The sequence below is a fragment of the Eubalaena glacialis genome, chromosome 15, assembly GCF_028564815.1.
Source record: "Eubalaena glacialis isolate mEubGla1 chromosome 15, mEubGla1.1.hap2.+ XY, whole genome shotgun sequence".
In the NCBI taxonomy this organism is placed as follows: Eukaryota; Metazoa; Chordata; class Mammalia; order Artiodactyla; family Balaenidae; genus Eubalaena; species Eubalaena glacialis.
The window spans coordinates 68994857-69016359 of NC_083730.1; the positions used below are offsets into that span (position 1 = coordinate 68994857).

A 21503-nucleotide genomic window follows, 5' to 3' on the forward strand; every position below is an offset into this window, starting at 1 on the left:
GCACCTATGCTCAACCGTCTCCCAGAGCTGCCCTCGGCCATTGCGCATCTTGGTGTGAAAGTGCTTGGGCCATGGAACTTGCTGGGCTCCGGTCCGATCTTGGTGACCTTGGGCACGTCACTTAACCTCTCCAAGCCTCAGCTTCCTCATCACCCAAGTGGGAACGATAGATGGTATCCCCTGGGTTGTCGTGAACGCCCGTGGTATCTGGCACGTAAAGCCCCTGCAGGGTGTGTGGCACACAGTAGGTGTCCCGCAGGTTGCGTTTCTCCTGCACTTGGACACCTTGTCCTGGTCCCTTGGCTTCTCTGGGCTCACAGCGGGCTGTACCTGCCCCTGCAAAGCTCTCTCAGTCTGTGAGCCCAGCCGGCCCTTCACACCTGCTGCTGCTGCTTCTTGCTGGCACCTCTCGGGCTGGTTCCCCGTCCCTGTCCTGCTTCCTCACCTGGGAGGGGCAGGCCTGAAGGGACCACCCGGGCAGTGCAAGGAGGGAAGGACCATGGTATCCCCGGGACCCCTGGGCAGTGGCTGGAACAGCTACCTTCTGGGGATGGGCTGACTGTAGGTTTCAACCCCAGCAAATAAGGCCAAGGTGAAGATTCAGGATACCTGGGATCCAGGTCCACTTCTGCCCCTGGGCCTCTCCATGTGACCCTGTACGTGTCCCTTCCCCTCTCTGGACCCCTCTCAGTGGGGTGTGGACTAATATTCCTGAATTAGGGTGACCAACTGTGCTGGTTTGCCAGGGACTTTGCTGGCCTCAGCACTGAAATCCTTACGTCCTGGGAAGCCCCTGGCCCCAGGCACACTGGGACCGTTGGCCATCATATGCATCGCATTCCCACTTTAACGACTTGGCACCATTTTCAGATGTGTCAGCCCGCTGTGGGCCCTCGGATAAGTCTCGCAGACTATCCAGACCTCTTTCAGTTTCCCGTAGGCAAAGCGTCAGGGTCGCCTGGATGGTCTTTGACACTGGTGGCTAGATTTAGAATTCCGCGTCTGTGCCACTGAACCAACTTCACCTTCTCTAAGACATGCTTTGGGAACTTTTTTTTTTCCCCTCAAGATTTTAGTTTAAAAAAATACAAAGACTTCTAAGAGGAAGTGATGCGGATGGGATTAATCCTTTCATGTTTGGCTGTGCACGAATAGACCAGCTGCCTGTGTGGAGCCAGAGATGTGTAGTTTACAGAGTGCTTGCCCTTATTAAACCCTCACGACAGCCCTCGGAGGAAAGTGTTACCAGTCTCCATCTTGCAAAAGAGGAAAAATGAGGCTCAGAGAGGTGCAGTTAAGTTGCCCAAGGTCACCCTGGAAATGAAGACAGAGGCAGGATCTGGACCCCTGGTAACCAAGAGATTGTTAGTTTTGTGGCTTCGACACTGAGAGTTTTGCAGTGAGTGGGAGTGTGGGGTGTAGGGAGTGTGGATCTAGGCCTGTGATGCCTGGGAGGCAGGTCCCCCGACTCCCACGGGTGGGAAGAGAAACCCGGGCCTGGCCTCCGTCAGGGGATCAGGACTCCTCAGTGTATCCTGATCTCCTGCCAGGTCCGCTTGCCAGCCGGAGGAGGTACTGAGGATGCCAGGGGCCTCTTCTGGGTCCTGGATGAGGAGGTCCGGGTGGAGGGCTCCGGGGACGGCGTGGTGCTCGAGCGCCTCTGTGCCGCCTTTGAGAAGAAAGGTGCTGAAGCTGAAGGTGAGGGAGCAAGGTGGGGCGGGGTGCTGAGACCAGCCTGGGGTTAGAATCTGTCTTTGTCAAAGCCCTGACAAGGCCTGCACAGCAGGGTGGGGGAGTCTGAGTGCAGAAACGTCTGTGCATGTGCCTGGGTGAGCTTTCATTCATTTGTGTGTTCATTCGTTCATGTATTCCTCAAGTGTCCTGAGCAGCTACCGTGTGCTGGGTACCATGCTATATGGCGGCAAACGCACTGATGGGATCTGTGTCCTTGCTGGGGCGAGTCGGGGATGGGGGAGATGACAAGCTAACACATAAGCGCATGTGTGGCCGCTGAGCCTGAGATGGCAGACTGGGGTTTGGTGGTGGGCAGCAGGCAGACCTCATTTCTCTGGGAGCCGGGGGCCCTCAGGGAGAGAGGTGTGCAGGTGAATCTGACAGAGAGCAGGGAGTGCAGTACAGGACAAGGTGGGAGATGTCATCTGGGCTCAGACCTCAAGCCCTTGCAGGCCTCACAGAAAACGTTGGTCTTAACCCAAGAGCAATGAGAAGCCATGAAGGATTCTAGGCAGCGGGGGGTATGGTCAGATTCATGTCCTAGAAAGTTCACCCAGACTGCAGTGTGGAGACACGATAGGAAGGAGGCCAGGGAGGTGAGAGCGGAGCTGCCTGCCCCGGGGAGGTGGGCAGACTCTGGAGGTACTGAGCAGGCAGCGTCCCCAGCACCGGGTGATGGGCTGGATTGGCAGGAGGAAAAGTGCGAGGGGAGATGGACACTTCGAGCTGGGACAGTGAGATCAGAGACCACAGGGTTTGGCATGTGTCAGCCTCAAGTTCAAGTCTGGCTATTCGTACTTTCACCAACGTGGCACCGAACAAATCTCACGTAGTCTTGAACAATGGGGTTGGAGCTCGCCCTGGCCCCCCTTTCACCAGAATTTCCGCTGCTGTGATTGGGTGAGAGGATGTACCTGTGGAGCTTTGTCGTCAGCTGCCAGGTGTGATGTCATTGATGAGGCCGAGGCTGTGGATGTGACGAAGAATATCATCCCTGTCATTCCAGGGGCTGGAGGAATGCTGTCCGCACTCCACGCAGGGCCCATGCTCTGAGCTTTGTGCAGCGTCTGGTAGAATTCTGTCATGTATTTGGAGGTCGATATTCTTACCCCCCAGGATGAGGAAAGTGAGCTCCAGAGAGGCTTGTAGAGACGCTTGCCTAAGATCACCCAGAGGGTGAGTGTCAGAAGGCAGATTCAACACAAGCCTTGTCTGGATCTAAACCTCTGTGAGCCCCCCTCACCTGGACGCCCCCAGGCACGTAAGAAGACAAGTACACTCTGAGGTCTTTTAGGTCCTAAGTGACATGGTGGTCAGGATGTGGGCTCATTCATTCATTGGTTCATTCAACAGATATTTCAGGAGCACCTAAAATGTGGTGGCCACTGCCCTAGGCCAGGAAATACATCTGTGAACAAAACAAAAATCTCCACCCCAAGGGACTGACTTTCTAGCAGAGGCGATGTATGATAAAGCAAAAAAAAAAAAAAAAAATCTGTAAGATGTTGAGGACCACAGTTCTGGTTTAGATCACTAAAGGAATGAGGGTTGGCAGTGAAAATGGCCAGGGATTCAGCCCTGGGACGTTCCAGGGTCAAGGGGCCAGGGACAAAGCTTGTGTCCAACAAAGGCGGCTGGGGAGGAGTGGCCGGGGATGGAGGAGGGGAGTGGGAGGATGTGGCACTCTGGAAGCCACAGGAGGAGGGACGGACCAACCGAGTTGAATGCTCCTGATAGGTCGAGTGAGGCATGGCTGAGGAATGGCACTGACTTGGCGTGCGTGGAGGTCACTGACCACCAAGACAAGTACAACTCCAATGGGAGTGTTGGGGGTGACCGTCTGACTGGAGTGGCTTATGAGAAATTGGGACGAAGAGTTGGAGAAAGACGTGTGACAGCTCTCAGTGCCGCTGGCCTGGGGCCTCTGTCCGGGATACACCGCCAGCACTCCTGCGCTGGATTTGCTGACAGCAGCAGAAACAGCAGTACCACCTGATGGCTGCAGCCGCTCTGCCTGGACCGTGCCCAGAGCGTTAATACCCCGATGGCTCCTGGAGAGCTTGGGTCTGCGGCGACTTGCCCAGGGCCGACTCCTCCCGCAGGCAAGAGGGGCAGTGCCTGGGGCCCACGGTACTCTTAGGGGCCCACGGTGCTCTTAGCGGCCCATGAAAGTCTTTTGATTTCTGTTAAAAGTAGAAGAAAAAACGTTTAGGTTAAGTACATTGTTTTAAGTATATGTTATGGACTGAATTGTATTCTCCCCGCAAAATAATTTATATATTGAATTCCTAACTCCTAGCACCCCAGAATGTGACTTTATATAGATATAGGGTCTTCAAAGAGGTAATAACGGTTAAATAAGGTCATTGAGGTGGGTCCTAATTTCATATGACTGGTCCTTAGGAGAAGAGATTAGGACACAGACATGCACAGAGGAAAGATGCAGGGAGAAGGCAGCCATCTCCAAGCCAAGGAGAGAGACATCAATGAAACCAGCCCTGCTGACAACCCCTTGATCTTGGACTTCCAGCCTCCAGCCTCCAGAACTGTGGGAAAATTAATTTCTGTTGCTTAAGCCACCCAGTCTGTGGTACTTTGTTATGGCAGCTGTAGTAAGCTAATATAATACACTTATATATTACTAATATTAATCTATTTGCTTTTATACCAACAGTCATGAAATGTAATTTTGTGTGTATGTATATGTATGTATTTATGTATTTATGTATATGCGTATATATATACACACACACAATACATATCTATATCTATATATATGGAAAGAGAGGGAGGAAGGGGGTCATAGCGCAGGCCCGGACTGCCCTCCCCCGGGAGGGTGGGGAGGGGGTCCTAGTGCTCCATGTGATGCTGCCGATGATCATCTCTGTTCCTGAAGGTCACCTCTGTTTTCTGAGGTACGTCCGCCTCTGCCAGCCAGTGAACGGGGATGGAGGGGCAGATGAAACTGCTATTTGTGGAGCCCTTAGTCTGAGCTGGGCATTGTGGGCTCCACTACGCCCCAACTCCAGGGGGCATCTGGGGCCTTGGAGAAGCCATGTGGCTGACCGGGGCCCCGTAGGCACCGAGAACGGAGCTGGCACTGTGCCCAGGAGGCCTCACTCAGAGAGCCAGCCAGGCCCCTGACCCTTCTCCAGGCTATGAAAGTAGCCTCTGTCTGCAGGAAACGTCTCCAGGGTTCTGGAATGGTTTTTATTTTTCCGGCGGATGGTAGACCCACAGGAAGCCAGGAGGCAGATCTGTTAAAAGCCCACCCAGGCTATGGACCCCAGAGACCTGGGTTGGACCCCTGCTCCACTAGTTAATTGCAATGCGTGTGAGTTCTGGGAAATCGCCTCCGTTTCCCGTCTGTAAGATGGTGATACCCCTGGGGGCTGGTGTGAGGACGGAGGAGCTTGTGTGTGCCTACATGCTCCTTCAGCTCCCTCCTCGAGGGCTCCTCCTCAGAGGCCTCCCTGACCCCTGTCTGTAGCTGTCCCCTCTTCAGCCACGTTGTCCCATCACAAGACGCCCTGCTTATTTCCTTCAGGGCCCCTTTTGGGCTCTGGGATGTTTGGTGAACCGTTTGCTTTGCTTGCTTCTCGTCAATCCCCCGACCACCCTGTATGCCCCGAGGGTGCGGGGTGCCCCTGTCTTGTTCTCTGCTGTCTCCCCAGTGCCTGGAGCATAGCAGGGCCCCCGTGGACACCTGCCATCTTCCCTTCTCCACCCCTCGCTTGCTCTGCTCCAGTCACATTGGTGATCCAGAATCGAATGAAATGGAGTTCTCGAATGGAATGTTTTCGTCCTGATTTTTCGGCTAAAGACACACAGAGTAGGGTCAGAAGTGGAAAGTGTCTTGTAGGGTGTGGCTGGGGCAGGACCCTCGGCCCCTCCCCTTTCCCCGTGAGGCCTGACCATGCTGGTCCCGGACACCCCGAGCAGGATGCTGCAAGGCTCTCGGTTCCCAGGGGAGAGATTCTTGTCTGGACTGACTGAGATAGACACATTAACTCAGACATTTTGGTATTAAAAAATATATATATTTTGCCTCTAGGGCTTTCTGATTAGCTCTGATCATCGTTCCAACGTTTAATGGGAACGTTCATTCAAGCAGAACACATGGGGCTTTCTGGCTGACCCAGCTCGCTGTCTGTTGCCTCTCACCTAAGGTGCATGCTGGGCGCCAGTGACGCTCACATCACAGACCAGAGTGAGGACTGAGTGATGGAGGGTGGCCAGGGCTTAGCAGACATGAGCAGCCTTTCTTCTCTCTTGGCCTCCTTCCCCTCCCCAAATGCCCTTGGGGTCATCATTCGAAGCAAACTCTGTGCTAGCTGCTGGACATCATGCTGAATGGACACGACCCCTGCCCTCACGTTGCTGCCGGTCCAGGGTGGGGAGGCAGCCTTGCAAGCAGACACCTGCAGCGTTGCAGGGCGTCGGGGACGTATGTCCCAGGGCCGAGTGTGTGCTCTGTCCCTTGCTCTTCTCTCTCTCTCTTCTTTTAATCTTTTGGCTGCACTGCGTGGCATGTGGGATCTTAGTTCCCCAACCAGGGATTGAACCCGGGTCCCCTGCATTGGAAGCACGGAGTCTTAGCTACTGGACCGCCAGGAAAGTCCCTTGCTCTTCTCTCAATGGAAGGACAGGGACTGCACGGCTCTGACGGGCTCATGGGTCGCTCTTGATGCAGTGATACTTCACTTAACCAGAAGTGGGCCTTTCTGGTAACTTTAATGATCCAGAACGTAGAGGAGACCCAGGAAGTGAGCACAAAGGATTTCCAAGCAGCCAAACAGACGGCAGAATCCATGCCGCTTACTTATCAGAACTGAAGACTCTCGGACTTTGTTTATTTTGTGCAGAGTTCTAAGAAACGCAGGTCCTTCGTTTCTTAGCTCAGTGAAGTGTAGAGGAAGAAAATTAAGATTTAAGGGAGGCAGTCAAGATCCTAGATACATGTTGGCCCATTGGCAATCACGGGATGAGAAAAAGTAGAAAGATCATTCAGAGTAGATACAAGAACCGAGATGGTACTACACCTCCTGATGGTAATTGGTCTGGAGCCATTACTCAGCCTGAGAGCATCACTGCAATGAGAGTGATATGAAAAATGATAGGAATTCATTCATTCATCCATCCATCCATTCATTCATTCCACAAGCACTTCCAGACTCCAGTCATGTGCCAACCGTGATGCTGGGCTCTGGGGATGTGAAGGTCAACCTTTTGTGATTCCAGAACATCAGCAAAAGTTTCAGTGCAGGAAGTGGCAGTGACACCCACGACTGCTGCTTCCGGAGTGACTGCTCTGGCACCCCACCAAAGTACTCCACACACCTTATCTCCTTCAGACCTTATGCTGCCCTGGGAGACATGTATTATTTAATCCACATTTTGGAGAGGAGGAGACTGAGGCTCAGAGATGTAGGTGGCTTGGCCCCTGTCCCACTGTAATAAATGGTCACGTCAGGATTGGAACCCAGGTCTTCTCAACTCCAAGCCCATTTGTTTCTCCCACTCTGTCCCTTGGAACCAAGTGTCTGCCGGCATCTCCCAAGAATATGCTGTGCATTTATTTGGTAGCTGGTATTCAAGACAATTTCAGGTGGTACACACACGAATTTTCAAAATATTTAATAATTATGTATTTATTTCCACAAATATTAGAAAATAAATATGGCTGGCACACCAAATCTGCAGTATAATGCTTCTGTATAAATACATTTTACCGGTAAAAACATGAGTCGATTGAAAGAAAACATTAAGTAAATAACAGCCCAGGTTGATACATGGGTATGGCAAAAATCATGGAGATTGTGTGTGCTGATGGTAGTTGGGAAAAACAGGTATCCTGGATTTAAGAAAGCAAGGAGGAACAGAATCGAGGTTGGATGTAATGCACATAAATGTACAAAGCAGGAGAAATATGGGTGCCCAGAACTGGTAGCTTCAGCTAGGTTGGAACATATTAAAATGGGAAAAGCGTGTTCTCAGTGATGCCAAGTGATGACAGAGTGTCCCCACCAGGTCCCAAGACTCATGCCCCGTATCTGCTTTTAGGGACCTCTGCCCTCCGGACCTGTGAGCAACCCCTGCAGTGCGAGATCGCCCACCAGCTGGGACACGACCCCGTGCGCTATGACCTCACGGGCTGGCTCCACAGGGCCAAGCCTAATCTTTCGGCCCTGGACGCCCCCCAGGTCCTGCAGCAGTCGAAGAGGTGAGCCTGGCCAGGGCTGGGGACGGGCCGGGGCATTCGAGGTGCTGGGGCTGTGAAGTCACAGCAACCCAGTGATGGAGAGCAGTACAGGAACCCCTCCCTAATGACGCAAAGACCCGTACTCAAGTAGGAGCAGTTCAGTGTCTCCCAGGGCCAGCCTGAGTCCAGCTGAGGAGAAAAGCCGGCCTTCTGGGGAAGTGGAACAAAAGCTAGGAAGCTGTGACTTCTTATTTTGGCTTCTGGCCTTTCATTAAGTATCTGGGAGATGATGTGACTGGAAGGACTTTTATGGACATCTTCAAACTAGGGGGTCGTAAAACCAAAGTGATAATGTTTTGTAGTATTAAAAAAAGCTCACTGCATTTCTTGACTGCTCTGCTCAGAAGTGCTAGCAGAGGGCTGCTTTGACTTCTAAGAGCTATTGGGAAATGCTTGTTTGTTTGTGTGTGTGTGTGTGTGTGTGTGCGTGTGAGTGAAGCTGAGACCACAACGTTTACTAACCACCTGCTATGCACCTGGCATCAGGGTGAATGCTTTATAAGCATCTTTTAAATTCTTACAACAACTGTATCCCTAGGCCCATTTTATAGATGAGAAAACTGAGGCCCCAGGAGGCCAAGTGGTTCGCCTTTGATCACATAGCAAAAAAAAAAAGTGGCAGAGCCGGGGTACAATTTGGGTCTAGGTGGTCAGAGTTGATTGGAAAGCCTGTATCTGGGGGGGCTCAGGGGCGCACAGCTCCTGGAGAGAGATCAAGTCAGGATGGGGCAGAAGGAAGGGTAACAAGCACATGGAGGGCTGTGTGGGGAGCCAGCAGACCTGGGTCAACTCCCAGCCTTGCCCGGTGTCACCTGGGTGACTGTGGGCAGTCCCTTTCCCTCCTCTGGGTTTCTCGCTTCCTCCACCATGATATAAGGGTTTGTTGGGCAAGGCCATGTTGCACAGCTCTGGAGTCTGGCAAATGTACAAATGCTGCTTTTGTCTTTTTCAAACTGCGTGAGCTGGGTCACAGTTTCACAATCTGAGAAATGGGAATGATGCTGCCAAGCTTACATCTGTGCTGTCAGTCTTCGGTGATGTAACATAACAGATGGCTTATCAAGGAGCCTGGTTCATAGCCGGCCCTCAACACACATCTGGTGGCCTTGTAAATTTCCCTGCTGCTCTAAAATCCCGTGGCTCAAGCTGAGTGAGGGGTGTAGGGTTAGGGAAGGGCGGGCACACCTTGGTTGATCAGATGGCCTGGTGAGTGGGGGACGTTCTGGGAAAAAGGAGCAGCGTGTGCTTGGAGGTGAGAGAGCAAGGCAGGTTGGCGGTAAATCCCAGCAGGGTGTCTTGCAGGCTTGAGAGCCAAGCATTGGTGATTTTGAGAGCAAACGGTGCTTTTTCTTAGCATGTGGTTCTGCAGCCAAGGTCGCTGATTCACCAGGACTGCTGGTATTGCTTTCTCATTCCTGGGCCCATCTAGTCTCTCAGGTGGGGGCTTCCCAGGAGGTTCTCATGCTCACTCAGCTTTCGCTTTATATACATGGAGTGGAGGGCCAAAGAGGACACGTGACTGCCCAAGGCACAAATTGAATTGGAGACCAGAAGTCAGGTCTCCCAACCCCACAGATGGGGCAGTCCTTGTGCAGGGGTCAGGGCTGCGGGCCCGACCTTCTCTCCCTGTACCAGGGCTTGGTGCCAACATCCTTCGCTCTCAGGGCTGCTGCTTCCAGGGGCTTCACGCCCCCAACTGCTCCCTCCCCAGATTTTTATTTCAACGTGAGTGTATTCAAGCCATTGTTAGTCTGTGCGCTCTGCCATGCATCTAACCACTCTCAGCATCCTTGATGCATCTGGCAAGACTCATTTCCTTAATATTGGACAGTCGGGTAGGCATAGAGGCGGGTGGATAATGGGTCTTGAGGGCTGGGACCAGGGTGCGGCCCGGACTTGCAGGGAGCGATGGAAGGTGCCCGCAGGTGTCCACTGGAGGGGATGGGCTGGTGCAACCAGAGAGGCACGGGTCCTCCTCTGGGCCCCCGCTTCCTCCTAGGGCGCAGTAGGGTCTGCCTGCTGCTCAGGCTGTCTGTTCGACAACAAGCACGGTAAGCACCTGCTGTGTACTGGGCCTGTTCTCGGGATAACCAAGGTGATTTTGCCCTCTAAGGAAGTGCAGGCGGGGTAGAATTCCTGCAGGTACGTAAGTGACGGAAACGCCCAGTAGAAGGAAAGCTGCTCTGAGGTCAGGGGAGGGAGGGAGGCATGGAGGAAGGGGCTGACATTTGTCACCAAGCAAAGGCTCGTGTGGCAGAAGGGACCATGAACAGTAGGCAGTTAGGGTATGATTCGAGGGGAGGGTTCGGGAGGCAGATTAGCAGGAGGCAAGGGGGGTCCCCTTCGCTCCACCCTGTGAGCCCCCTGCAGCACCTCTCTCTTTCCCCTCCTACCTGCCAGGGAGGAGCTGAGGGGCCTGTTCCAGGCCCGGGCCAAGCTGTCCCCTGTGTGCCGGGCCGTGGCCGGCCTGGAGGGCACCTCCCAGCAGGCCCAGCAGAGGAGCTGCACGGTGCGGAGGACGTTTGCCAGCAGCTGGGCCGCGGTGAAGAGGAAGGCCTCGTGCTCCCAGATCAAGCTGCAGATGGTGAGTGGGGGCCCTGTCCCCGCGGAGTCATGGCCTCACTGCCCGCCTCCAGGGTGGCTTACCCACCCACGTCATCTCTGAGCTCCCCGGCGAGCCTGAAGGGGCCGGCAACACCCACGTTTCACCAAGGAAGAGACCGAGGCTCAGAGAAGCAAAGAAACTTGGTGGAAAGTGATCCATCCAAGTCTGAGGCCAAAGCCTCAGCTCCTTGGTTTAACTTAAGCAGCTTCAGGAAGTTTGCAGGAACCACAATTGCTCTCTTGACCAAGGTGACAAATGTCACAGCCAGACCAGCCCCGCCTGCCTTCCTTACCTCTCACAGGCCTGCATGTTTACCTCTAGGCTCTCCATAGGGGAGGCGGCAGGACCCAGCACTGGGTGTAAAGATGTTACCTGGACACCTTGATCCAAAAACAAGTGGTCAGGCTGAGTCAGGCTGAGCTCCGGAGGGTGGGATGTGGGAAGGATTGGTTTGAAGAAATGACTCGTAGCATATTATACTGGAAAAGCCCGCAGACCAGGTCCCGGGTTCTAGTCTTCCTTTTCGGCTAGTGGTCCATGCGGCCTGAGGCCACTCGCTTGTCCTCTCCATGTCCCAATTTCTCCATCTGTTATAATAAGGGTTGTTAATAAAGGTCCTTTATTTCTCATGAGTACAAATCAGGCCATGGATAGGAGGTCCTTGGTGTAGGACATAGGGGCCCCACAGAGATGCCCAGGCCAGACCACATATACATTTGGGGAATGTTCAGACCCCTGTCTGTCTCACCCTGGCCCTGACCGCGACCCCGTCTCCTCTCTGTCCTAGGATGCATTGATCAGCGTGATCAGACGGTCTCAGTTACACTTCATCCACTGCCTGGTGCCGAGCCCAGTGGTGGAGAGCAGAGGCGGGCAGGGGTCTCTGACTCCACCGCAGCCTGGTAGAGACAAGCCCGGGGCAGGCGGGTCCCTGCCCTTGGACATCCCGGCACTGAGGGTGCAGCTTGCAGGGTCCTACATCCTGGAGGCGCTGCGCCTGCACAGGGCAGGTAAGCGGCAGCCTGGGAGCGAGCACCTTGTCTCTGACTCCTGGGACATGCTCCTGCACCAGTGACAGCTGAGGGACAGGAACATCAGCTATGTGCCAGGAGCTTTCCATGCAGCATCCCGTCGAAACTGCCCAGCAACCCTGTGAGGGGGGAGTTATGATTACCCCATTTTACAGATGAAGAAACTGAGGCTCAGAGAGGAGAAGGGACTTGCTTAGGGCCACACAGCGGGATGCGGCAAAGCCTAGGTTTATGCCGAGGTCTCTTTGAGTCCAAAGCTCATCTTATTTCCTGACTTAGTTGTGAACTCCTGGAAGGCTACAGGTGTGTCTTACTCATCTTCCTTTCAACAACAAACATCTCAGGGGCATCTGCCTTGGAGTAGAGGGTGAAATTTCCACAACGATTAATATTTGGTCTTCAAGACACTCAGCCTGGTTTGGGAGATCTGTGTGGAAACAAGCCTGGTCCATGATGGGACCAGGGCATGTGTCACATGGGGATGCCCAGAGGAGGAAGCAGGGAGACTGGGAAAACCTCCTGGAGGAGATAACGTCTTAGTTGAGTCTTGGAAGGAAGCAGGTAGCTCACCTCTGGCTGGTGCAGGGAGAGGAAAAGCTTGGCCGAGGGATCACCGTATGCAAAGGCAGGGAGGCATGGAGGAGCCTTGGTTTTCAGGGAATCGGGTTCAAAATGAGTGGGGGATTGTGGGAGATGAGGGGTGGATCCACCAGGAGAGACAGCCTGTGAATGCTGTCTTTGGAAGTTTGGCTTTCCCGGGTCCAGCTGAGGAGGTGATGGAGTGATAGGGGAATGAGGGGTTTCAGCCAAAGGAGCGAAGTGTCAGGCCTGTATTTGAGAAAGCAAGCGTGCACCAGGGTTCCCCCATTAGCTCATCTTATGAGTTGAGTTTGATCTGAAATTTTCCCATTCTCTTCTGCCTCTGAGACCCCATAGGCCACCCCATGGATTCCCCTCCCTGCCAGAAACAGCTCAGGCGAAGTCAGCGGATGGGGTGGCAGGGCTGGCAGGGAGTCTGGGTGGGCACCCATTTGTTTAATATTTCTGTGGTCACTGACGCCTCAGCTTGTGAGCACTGCCCCCGTGTCCTCGCACTGTGTTAATACGGAACCCCGGGCATGAGGTAGTTGACGGAGAAGCCGGGAGCAGCTGGAAGCAAAGATGAGCCCCTTGCTCCCTTCAGCATCACATTGATTTTCCCCCCTGTCCACGCAGCCACAGGCACAGGAAGACAGATACTGTCGCACGGGAAGAGAGAGGTGGTCACAGCCCGTGGCCGATCGATGGTGCCCCGCTGGCCGGAGGCACCCTGGCCCGAGGGTTGGAGTCCCTGCGCTCAGGCGCAGGTCATCGTCCCCTTCCTCCCTGCGGGTCCGCCCTCTGCGTTCTCAGCGCCGCCCGACTCAGGGAGCTTCCAACTCAGTGAAGGGTTGAAGTCTAGTGGTATAAGTTCCCAAATTTCTGTCTCCCAGACCTGGTTCATTTCCTCATTGTTTTCTTGTTTTGTTTTGTTTTTTAATTAATTTATTTATTTTTGGCTGCATTGGGTCTTCGTTGCTGTGCGCGGGCTTCCTCTAGTTGCAGTGCGCGGGCTTCCTCTAGTTGCAGTGAGCAGGGGCTACTCTTCCTTGCGGTGCGCGGACTTCTCATTGTGGTGGCTTCTCTTGTTGCGGAGCATGGGCTCTAGGCGTGCGGGCTTCAGTAGTTGTGGCTTGCGGGCTCTAGAGCGCAGGGTCAGTAGTTGTGGCTCACAGGCTCTAGAGTGCAGGCTCAGTAGTTGTGGTGCACGGGCTTAGTGGCTCCGCAGCATATGGGATCTTCCCGGACCAGGGCTCAAATCCATGTCCTCTGCATTGGCAGGTGGATTCTTAACCACTGCACCACCAGGGAAGTCCTCCTCATTGTTTTCTGCTCTGAGTCACTTCTGTCTCATACCATACAAGAAATATTTACAAGCATACAAAGATCCATACACATGTATCACATATTTATGGTTTGGAATCTGTGCACATGTAACGTATACACAAGCAGACGTTGTTTTATTGTGCTTCGCTTTATTGCGCTTCACAGAGAGTGCACTTTTTTACACATTGAAGGTTTGTGGTAACCGTCTGTCAAGCCAGTCTGTTGTCACTGCTTTTTCCTACAGCATTTGCTCACTTTGTGTCTTTGTGTCACATTTTGTTAATTCTTGCAATGTTTCCAACCCACCACCAGCAAAAATTTACAACTCGCTGAGGGCTGAGATGACGGTTAGTATTTTTTAGTAATAAAGTATTTAAAAAATTTTTTTAATTTATTTTTATAAAAACACAGAATTATAAATAGTGTATCAATTTACTTATTCAATTAATACCCTTTAGTAAAAATACAGTGATTATAAAATTCAACAGGAAAATACTAGTAATGAAGTATTTTTTAATTAAAGTATGTACATTGTTTTTTAGATGTAATGGTATTGCATGCTTAATAGAATATAGTATAGTCTAGGGACTTCCCTGGTGGTGCAGTGGGTAAGACTCTGCGCTCGCAGTGCCGGGGGCCCGGGTTTGATCCCTGGTCAGGGAACTAGATCCCGCGCGCATGCCACAACTAAGAGTTCGCATGCCGCAACAAAGATCCCGCGTGCCGCAACTAAGACCTGGCGCAGCCAAAATAAATAAATAAATAAATATTTTTTAAAAGATGAGTTTAACATTGAAAAAAAAAGAATATAGTGTAGTCTAAAGATAACTTTTATACGCACTGGGAAGCTAAAAAGTTTTGGGGCTGCTTTATTGCGATGTTTGATTTGTTGCAGTGGTCTGGAACTGAACCTGCAACATGTCAGGTGTGCCTGAATACATATACACATGCACGCATGATCCACACATACATATGCTGTTTCTCAGGTACCTACGATGTGCTGGGCACTGCGGTTACACATACTAACTGATGTTGTTCTCACAAAGCCTGGAGGAGAGTAAATGCTCAGCAAACCTTACGTATGGGGCAGACTGGTGGACAGAGCTCAGACTCTGGAGCCAGTTGGCCTGAGCTTGACTGTGGCCGACACTGGCAGGTCCCTAGATCGTGCCTGCCTTCTATCTCCTGTGATAGCTCAGGTCTCAGAGAGCTGTCGAGTGGGTTGATAAATTAATAAGGGAATAACAGAAACGTGCCTGGACCTGGGAGAGTGCTCAAAACACATGAGCCTCCTTTATTGGGTTGGCCGGAAAGTTCATTCGGGGTGGCACAGCAAAACCCGAACGAACTTTTTGGCCAACCCAATACTACAATCATCATTGGATTTAATCCTCATCGTGACTGTGTGACAGGAGATCTTATTACTCTCATCTGACAAGTGAAGAACTTGAATCTCAAAGAAATAGGGTCATTTGTCACTGGTCAGAGGGCTAATCAGGGCAGATGTGAGATACGAACCCAAGTAAGTCTGACTCAAAAGGACAGGCCTGTAACCTCCCAGCCCCCAGGTCTCTGTGCGGTCAGCATCCTTCCAACCTGGCCTGAAACCCTCCTCTTCCCCCAGGAAGGCTTCATGGATTTGCCACATGTACCCACCATGACTCTTCCTCATGGTTTATGCATTTGGCTTATTGTAAAGTGAAGTCTCAAAATGGAGTGAGATTTCGCCAGACGTTCTCCCATCCAGCCACTTGAGGGGTCTTTTTAAGGCAACTGAGGCTCTACCACGCCCCTTGTATCCAGGATGAAGTTCAAGCCTCGAGGTCTGGAATTTGATTTCAAGTTCTTTGGGGACCCAGTCCCTGCTTGTCTTTGACCTCATTGTTGGTTACTCTCCACTGGGTTCGCTATCATCGCTGTCTGGGTTTGGATCCCATCTGGGAGAGTTAGGGTTGACTTCACTTTGGGCTACGTGGCTTGAACTCTCGGGGCCTCAATTTCCAATCTATATAATGGGTGTAATAATACAGTCCCCAGAGTGTCTGTAACACAAGGAAGTTGTTATCCTAGTGTCTTGCACACATGAAAGCTCAGTAACTGCTTTTGCTATGACTGTGGAACAAACCTTGTATTTTCCTGCTGTGGCTCCCTCTGCCTGGACTTCCTTCCACACCAAATCCTCTGGCACACTCTCACGGCCCCTTCAAAGGCCAGCTCGAACGTCATCTTCTCTCAGTAGCTTTTCAGATGCCACTTCCCAGTTCCCACACAGAAGGGTGCAGCTGTGTCCATCCTGCATGTTAGATTTAACATGTAGATACCGTCTGATGCTGCATTTCCCACATGCAGTCTGTGGGGCGGTAAAAAGTATTAAACCAAAAAAAATTTTTTTTCCATGGTCCAAGTTTGGAGAACTCTGGGTTAAGGAAAGCTAATAAGGGCATCTTCCCTGCAGAGGTTCTGGAGCCTTTGACGTCAGTTCTCACACAGAATGTGACCTTCTAAGAAGCAGATGAGGGGGCAGCTTTTTCAAACTTTCATTGGAGCCTTTTATAGGGTCCTTGTTCTGGGGAATGCAGTTGGGAAATGCTGATTGAACCCAATTTCTTAAATTAACAAATGGGGAAACTGAGGCCCCAAGACGTGAGGGCACACAATGAGTAGCAAGGCTGGGAGCAGACCCCTGGACTGCTGCACCCCGGGGCTGCGCTTCTCATTTGGATTCTTTGTTCTTCTGCTCCCCCCACCCCAGGCTACGCTGACCACATGGGGCTCACTCAGTTCCGCCGAAGATTTCAGGTGCTGGACCCTCTGCTCATGAAGAAGCTCATGTCGGCCCCCGAGAGAGTGGATGAGAAGACGGTATGTGGAGCCAGGTGATGGGGGAGGTGGAGGCCCCATTGCTTCTGCTCCGTAGGGGATGGCCCTGGGGGCAGCTGGGGCAGCTGGGATCCGAGAGCTGGGCCTTGGGGGCTAAGATGACGGTGGCGTGAGGTTTGACTCAGACCCCTGCTCCAGACTTTGCCCATGCCATGTCACTTAGGACACCGCCTATCCCAGAATGGTCCTTCTGAAACCCTGCGTGAGGAAGTGCAGTGAAAGAATTAGAGCCACGAAAAGAGCAAGTCCCAGCCAGGAGGGCTCCTAGCAAGATGAAAAGTCATCATTCCCACCCATAGGAGTGTTCCACGCGGCACCAGCACCCTGAGATATAGTCTATGAAAAGAGGGCTCTGTGGTCCCAAACACTCCCCCTCAGGGCCTTTGCACTAACTGTCCCCTCTGCCTGGAGCACTTTTCTCCCCAGTCCTTGCCTGGCCAGTGTCATTGTCATCTTGCTATTCAGATCTTGGCTCAGATGCTATTCTCCATCACATTATCTTATTTTAATAGTCGCATAGCACTTATCCTTATCTGAAATTATACACAGATTGCTTGTGTGTTCTCTAGCTCACAGCAAGTGCTCGATAAATTTCCCGTTGGATGAATGAATGAATATACGTACCTAACCTTGTTATTTCTGCGCCTGGGTATCTCCTTTCTCCATCTCTACTGTAAACTTCTGGAGCCAGAAGTCTTCACCCCTAGTGCCAAAGCCTCGGTAAATGTTTCTATTGAGAATGGCCACCAGCTAATCAATGATGATAGAGCTCTTCAGAATTTGCAAAGCCCTAGTGCATCCTCACAACAGCCCTGCAAAACAAGAGCTATTACATCTCTTTTATAAATGAGGAGACGTAGGCTCATGGAGATGAATGATTCCCTTGAGGCCACACAGCCGAGCATTCATGGGTTTTGTCCTTGAACCCAAATTTCTTGATTCCAGGGAGTGCCTTTGAGAAAGCCTGAGCTCCAGAGTCAAACAGACTTGCAGTTGACTCCCAGCTGGGGCTGTGTGAACGTAAACGAGTGAATCCATCTTTCTGCCTCAGTTTCCTCATCTGTAAAATGGGAACAACAATAATACCAACTCCAGTGGGGCGTTTGGAGGATTATATGTAATAGTATAATTGATGTGCTTGACGCAGGGCCCGGCATACAATAAGGGCTCATTATATATGAACTACTGTCAGCAGCATCAGCACCACCATCATCATCTTTCAAGGCCAGAGTGATGGCAGCCAAGCCACACAGACTGGATATTCACAACCATGTTGAAACTCCCCCTCCAAGTGAGTGTGCCCATGCGTGCCTGAGCTCACTGAGTCGTGAGGCAAGAAGAGTGAAAAGAGTCACAATTCTTAAGTCCTCTCTCGGCTCTTTTCTGCGGCAGGGGCCAGGGCGCAGGCCACCTCCTGCAGACAAGGCGACATTTCTCTGTGGCCCTCCTGAGTCACCGTGGGGAGGGGACCTCAGACGCAAGCTGGTGTGGAGCAGGGCTATCCCCTCCAACCCGTCTTGGAAACCACGAAACTCTGCCTGGCTTGGTGCCACCAGCCACTCTGTACTCTTCATTGGGGTTCTTTATCCTAGTTCCCCCCCAGTCTTAATCTCCGTTCAGAGCATCTGGAATGGAACCATTGAAAGGGGCTTGGGCTCCTCTGCAGTTGAAAACAGCACAGAAGTAGGGCGTGGGGGAGCTTTCTGCGGGGGCAGTGGGGGTAGCATATGGAAGCATTTCTATTCTGGACGACTCAGCAGTTCTCTCTTGTAGCCAAACCGAAACCACCTCCATACCCTCGCTGGAGGCCTCGGAAAGTGGAAAATTACAAGTGGAATGGACTCGGGAGTTTTTGCTCCTGCTTATTCTCTTTTTATTTGCTCACAAATTTCATTTGCTGCAGCATAGGATTTTGGTAGCAACAAAAGGAAACACCATCCTGCCTCTTATGAAAAAGCTGATAAATATTCATTTGCCAGGCAACATGATATGCCATGAATTATACATGAACACGTGCTTGGGTGGGCAAACTGTCAGCCTCTGTGTGCAAAGCATTTAAGACCTCAGGATTTAATAAGACAAGTTTGACAGCTAGAAAAGGTCAATATTATCATTAGACACTAGACAGCAGCAGAGGGAATTCATTGTCAGGGTGTGAAATGGGCCTTGGTGCGTCCCCTGTGTGCCCAACATGCACGTGGTGCTTAAACAAGGCTCTTTCCCAGTGAAGTACTCTCATTTGGAGGGTCCCTGATGGATATTTTGTGCTCCCGAAACAAAAATAGTGTGTGCCTTTTACCACAGATGCACAAACCCTCATCACAAAATACCAGGCGTAATGTGAAAAGGTTACAGCCCTCAGTAGATAAAGCCTCCCTGCTCTGGGAATTATCCCCATTTTACAGCAGAGGCAACTGAGGCTGTCACCCCCCAGCCGGGCAGTGGGGCAGTGGTAGAGCTGGGATTTGAACTCAGGCTCTCAAATTGCTCATATAGGGCTTTTTACTATTTATTGTGGTAAAATACGCATAACATAAAATTTACCATCTTAACCATTTTCAAGGATACTTAACCATTTTTAAGCATAGTGACCTTAAGTACATTCGTATTGTTGTGAAGCCACCACTGCCATCCATCCATCCATGGATCCATCCATCCATCTATCTCCAGAACTCTTCATTTTCCAAAACTGAGACTGTCCTCATTAAACACTAACTCCCCATCCCCCGCCCCCCAACCAGCCCTTGGCAACCACCATTCTGCTTTCTGTCTCTATGAATTTGATTGCTCTAGGGACCTCATATAAGTGGAATCATCTAGTATTTGTCCTTTTGTAACTGGCTTACTGCACGCAGTATGATGTCCTCAAGGTTCACCCATGTTGTAGCACATGTTGCAGCACATTCTTAAAAGAAGAATTTCCTTCTTTGAAGGCTGTATACTGTTCCATTGTGTTTATGTAGTACAGCATTTTGTGTATCCATCCTCTGTCAGTGGACAGTTGGACTGCTTCCACCTTTTGGCTATTCTGAGTGACCCTGCTATGAACACAGTGTACAAATATCTCTTTGAGACCCTGTTTTTGATTCTTTTGGGTATATACCCAAAGTGGAATTGCTGGATCATATGGTAATCCTATGTTTAATTTTTTGAGGAACCTCCAAACTGTTTTCCGTAATGGCTGCATTATTTTATATTCCCCCCAACGAGGGTTCCAGTTTCTCCACATCTTTGCCAACGTTTGTTATTTTCTGGGTTTTCTGTTTGTTTGTTTGTTTTGCAGTAGTTATCCTAATGGGTGTGAGGTGGTGTCTCATTGTGGTTTTGATTTGCAGTCCTCTAATGGTCAGGGCTGGTGAGCATCTTTTCATGTTCATAAAGGACTTCCGAATGGGAGCCTTTTGAAGACAGAGTATTCCGTGAAGTTTTGTATCGAATGTGCCATCCGTGATGTTAATTTAAAATAATTATTATTGATCCCGTCCAACTGTAACCAAGTGCCTGCTTTGCACCAGGCCCTGTGCTAGCTGCCAGAGAGACAGGAATGAACAGAACACAGCTTCGTGGGGAAGAAAGATGAAAATGAGTAATTTCCAGACAGAGGGATAGTTCTGGGATGCCCCAGGAAACACATCTAAAACTTCTGATTTTTGCAGCAGGGGTGAGGGTGGGACATTCAGGGAAGACACCTCAGAGCAGATGATGATTGAGTTGAGCTTTCTGGGACAATTTCGAGGAATCAAGTAAGAGAAAGAGTACAGGGCAAGCCACATTGGGAACAGCATGTACAGAGAGCCAGAGTCACGAGGTTACATGGCTAATCTAGTGTGGCTGGAGCATAAATGCTGCCAAGTGTCAAGAAAAGGGTCTGAGGTTGTTGGCAGGGGCCAGACCACAGTCATTGTTAGCAGGGATAGAGTCTGGGCTTTATCAGGTGGTCAGTGATGGCTAACCAAAAGGTTATCAGCAGGAGCATGGCTTTGAAGACCAGATCGTTATTATTTGAACTGGCTTAAGCAAAATTATGAAGGAAGTCAAGTCCGCTCTGCCCATTCCATGGCCCTCTATAGGGAGCAGTGTTTTCACGCCGACTTCCAGCCGTTGAGGATGCCCGTCTCTTCAAGACACCCAGGCACCTGCTCCGGTCTCCAAAATGACCCTGTCTCCCCTCTCTAACCATCATGGGTCCCATTGCTCTCTCCCAGGTTATCCCATCTGGTTAAGATTATGCCTTAACCCACACTGAAGCCCTCCCAGAGTGACCTCAGGCAGGTTCCTGGAAGAGCTCATTCGGTTCACCTTGGCTCTGTCCCAGATTCTGGTCCCTTCAGTCTCTCTGCTGCTGAGGCAGGAATCACTCAGTCTCCCTGATCCGTGATAGGAAAGCCCTGGGCCCACCCTCTTCCCCTGAGTCTACAGTGATGATTGATTTTAGCCAACCAAATCTGTGTCCCTGGGGACTTGATCTGAACACACCTAAGGCATGCCAGTCTGTCTTCTCAAAGGCAGCCACTCTTGTTCCGTCTTAGACCCTGGTAGACACTCCCGATTTCCTCTGAATTTGTCTCAGAGTCCTTTTCTGCTGGGGAGAGGCCCCTGTGAGCCCGTGACTGGGGTGGAGGGGTGGGGGGAGGGAGAGAGGGAGCTGTCCGCTCTCACGATGCTAAACGATTTTTACAGGGCCTTCCATAGCCTTAGCCCTCTGGAATTTATTCGTCATCCTTTTCTTTCTCACCTTGCTGTCCTCCTCCAGTTGGGGTCTACTGTTTTAATAATTCTACATGTTTTCCATTCTGTGTTAACCAACCCAATTATATAAATATGTGTGTGTTATTTATATGTTCGTCCATATAGTTTATGCTTTGTGCCAGACATTCTATTTACAGTCTTGAGCCTATAGAGTTAAAGAACAGAGATATAGTCCCCACCCTTATGGAATGATTTGATCAGTGTGTAAGTGAGAGTTTTCAGTGGTTAAAAGCATGTGGTTTAGAGTCAGACAGACTTGGGTTCAAATCCTGGTATCTGCCATCTCTCTTTCCATTCATCCGTGCCCCATGATGCTTGATAGCTGTATGACCAGGGA

General features: G+C 51.1%; 1 protein-coding gene across 1 annotated transcript in view; it reads left to right on the forward strand.

Annotated features, from left to right (window-relative positions):
• Positions 1-21503, forward strand: part of MYO18B (myosin XVIIIB) — a 218838-nt gene that overhangs the window by 58191 nt on the left and 139144 nt on the right. The window contains exons 16-20 of the mRNA XM_061169252.1: positions 1551-1698; positions 7798-7957; positions 10397-10580; positions 11389-11611; positions 16290-16399. Of these exons, the coding sequence (XP_061025235.1) occupies positions 1551-1698; positions 7798-7957; positions 10397-10580; positions 11389-11611; positions 16290-16399 (825 nt within the window). The remainder of the gene's footprint in view (positions 1-1550; positions 1699-7797; positions 7958-10396; positions 10581-11388; positions 11612-16289; positions 16400-21503) is intronic.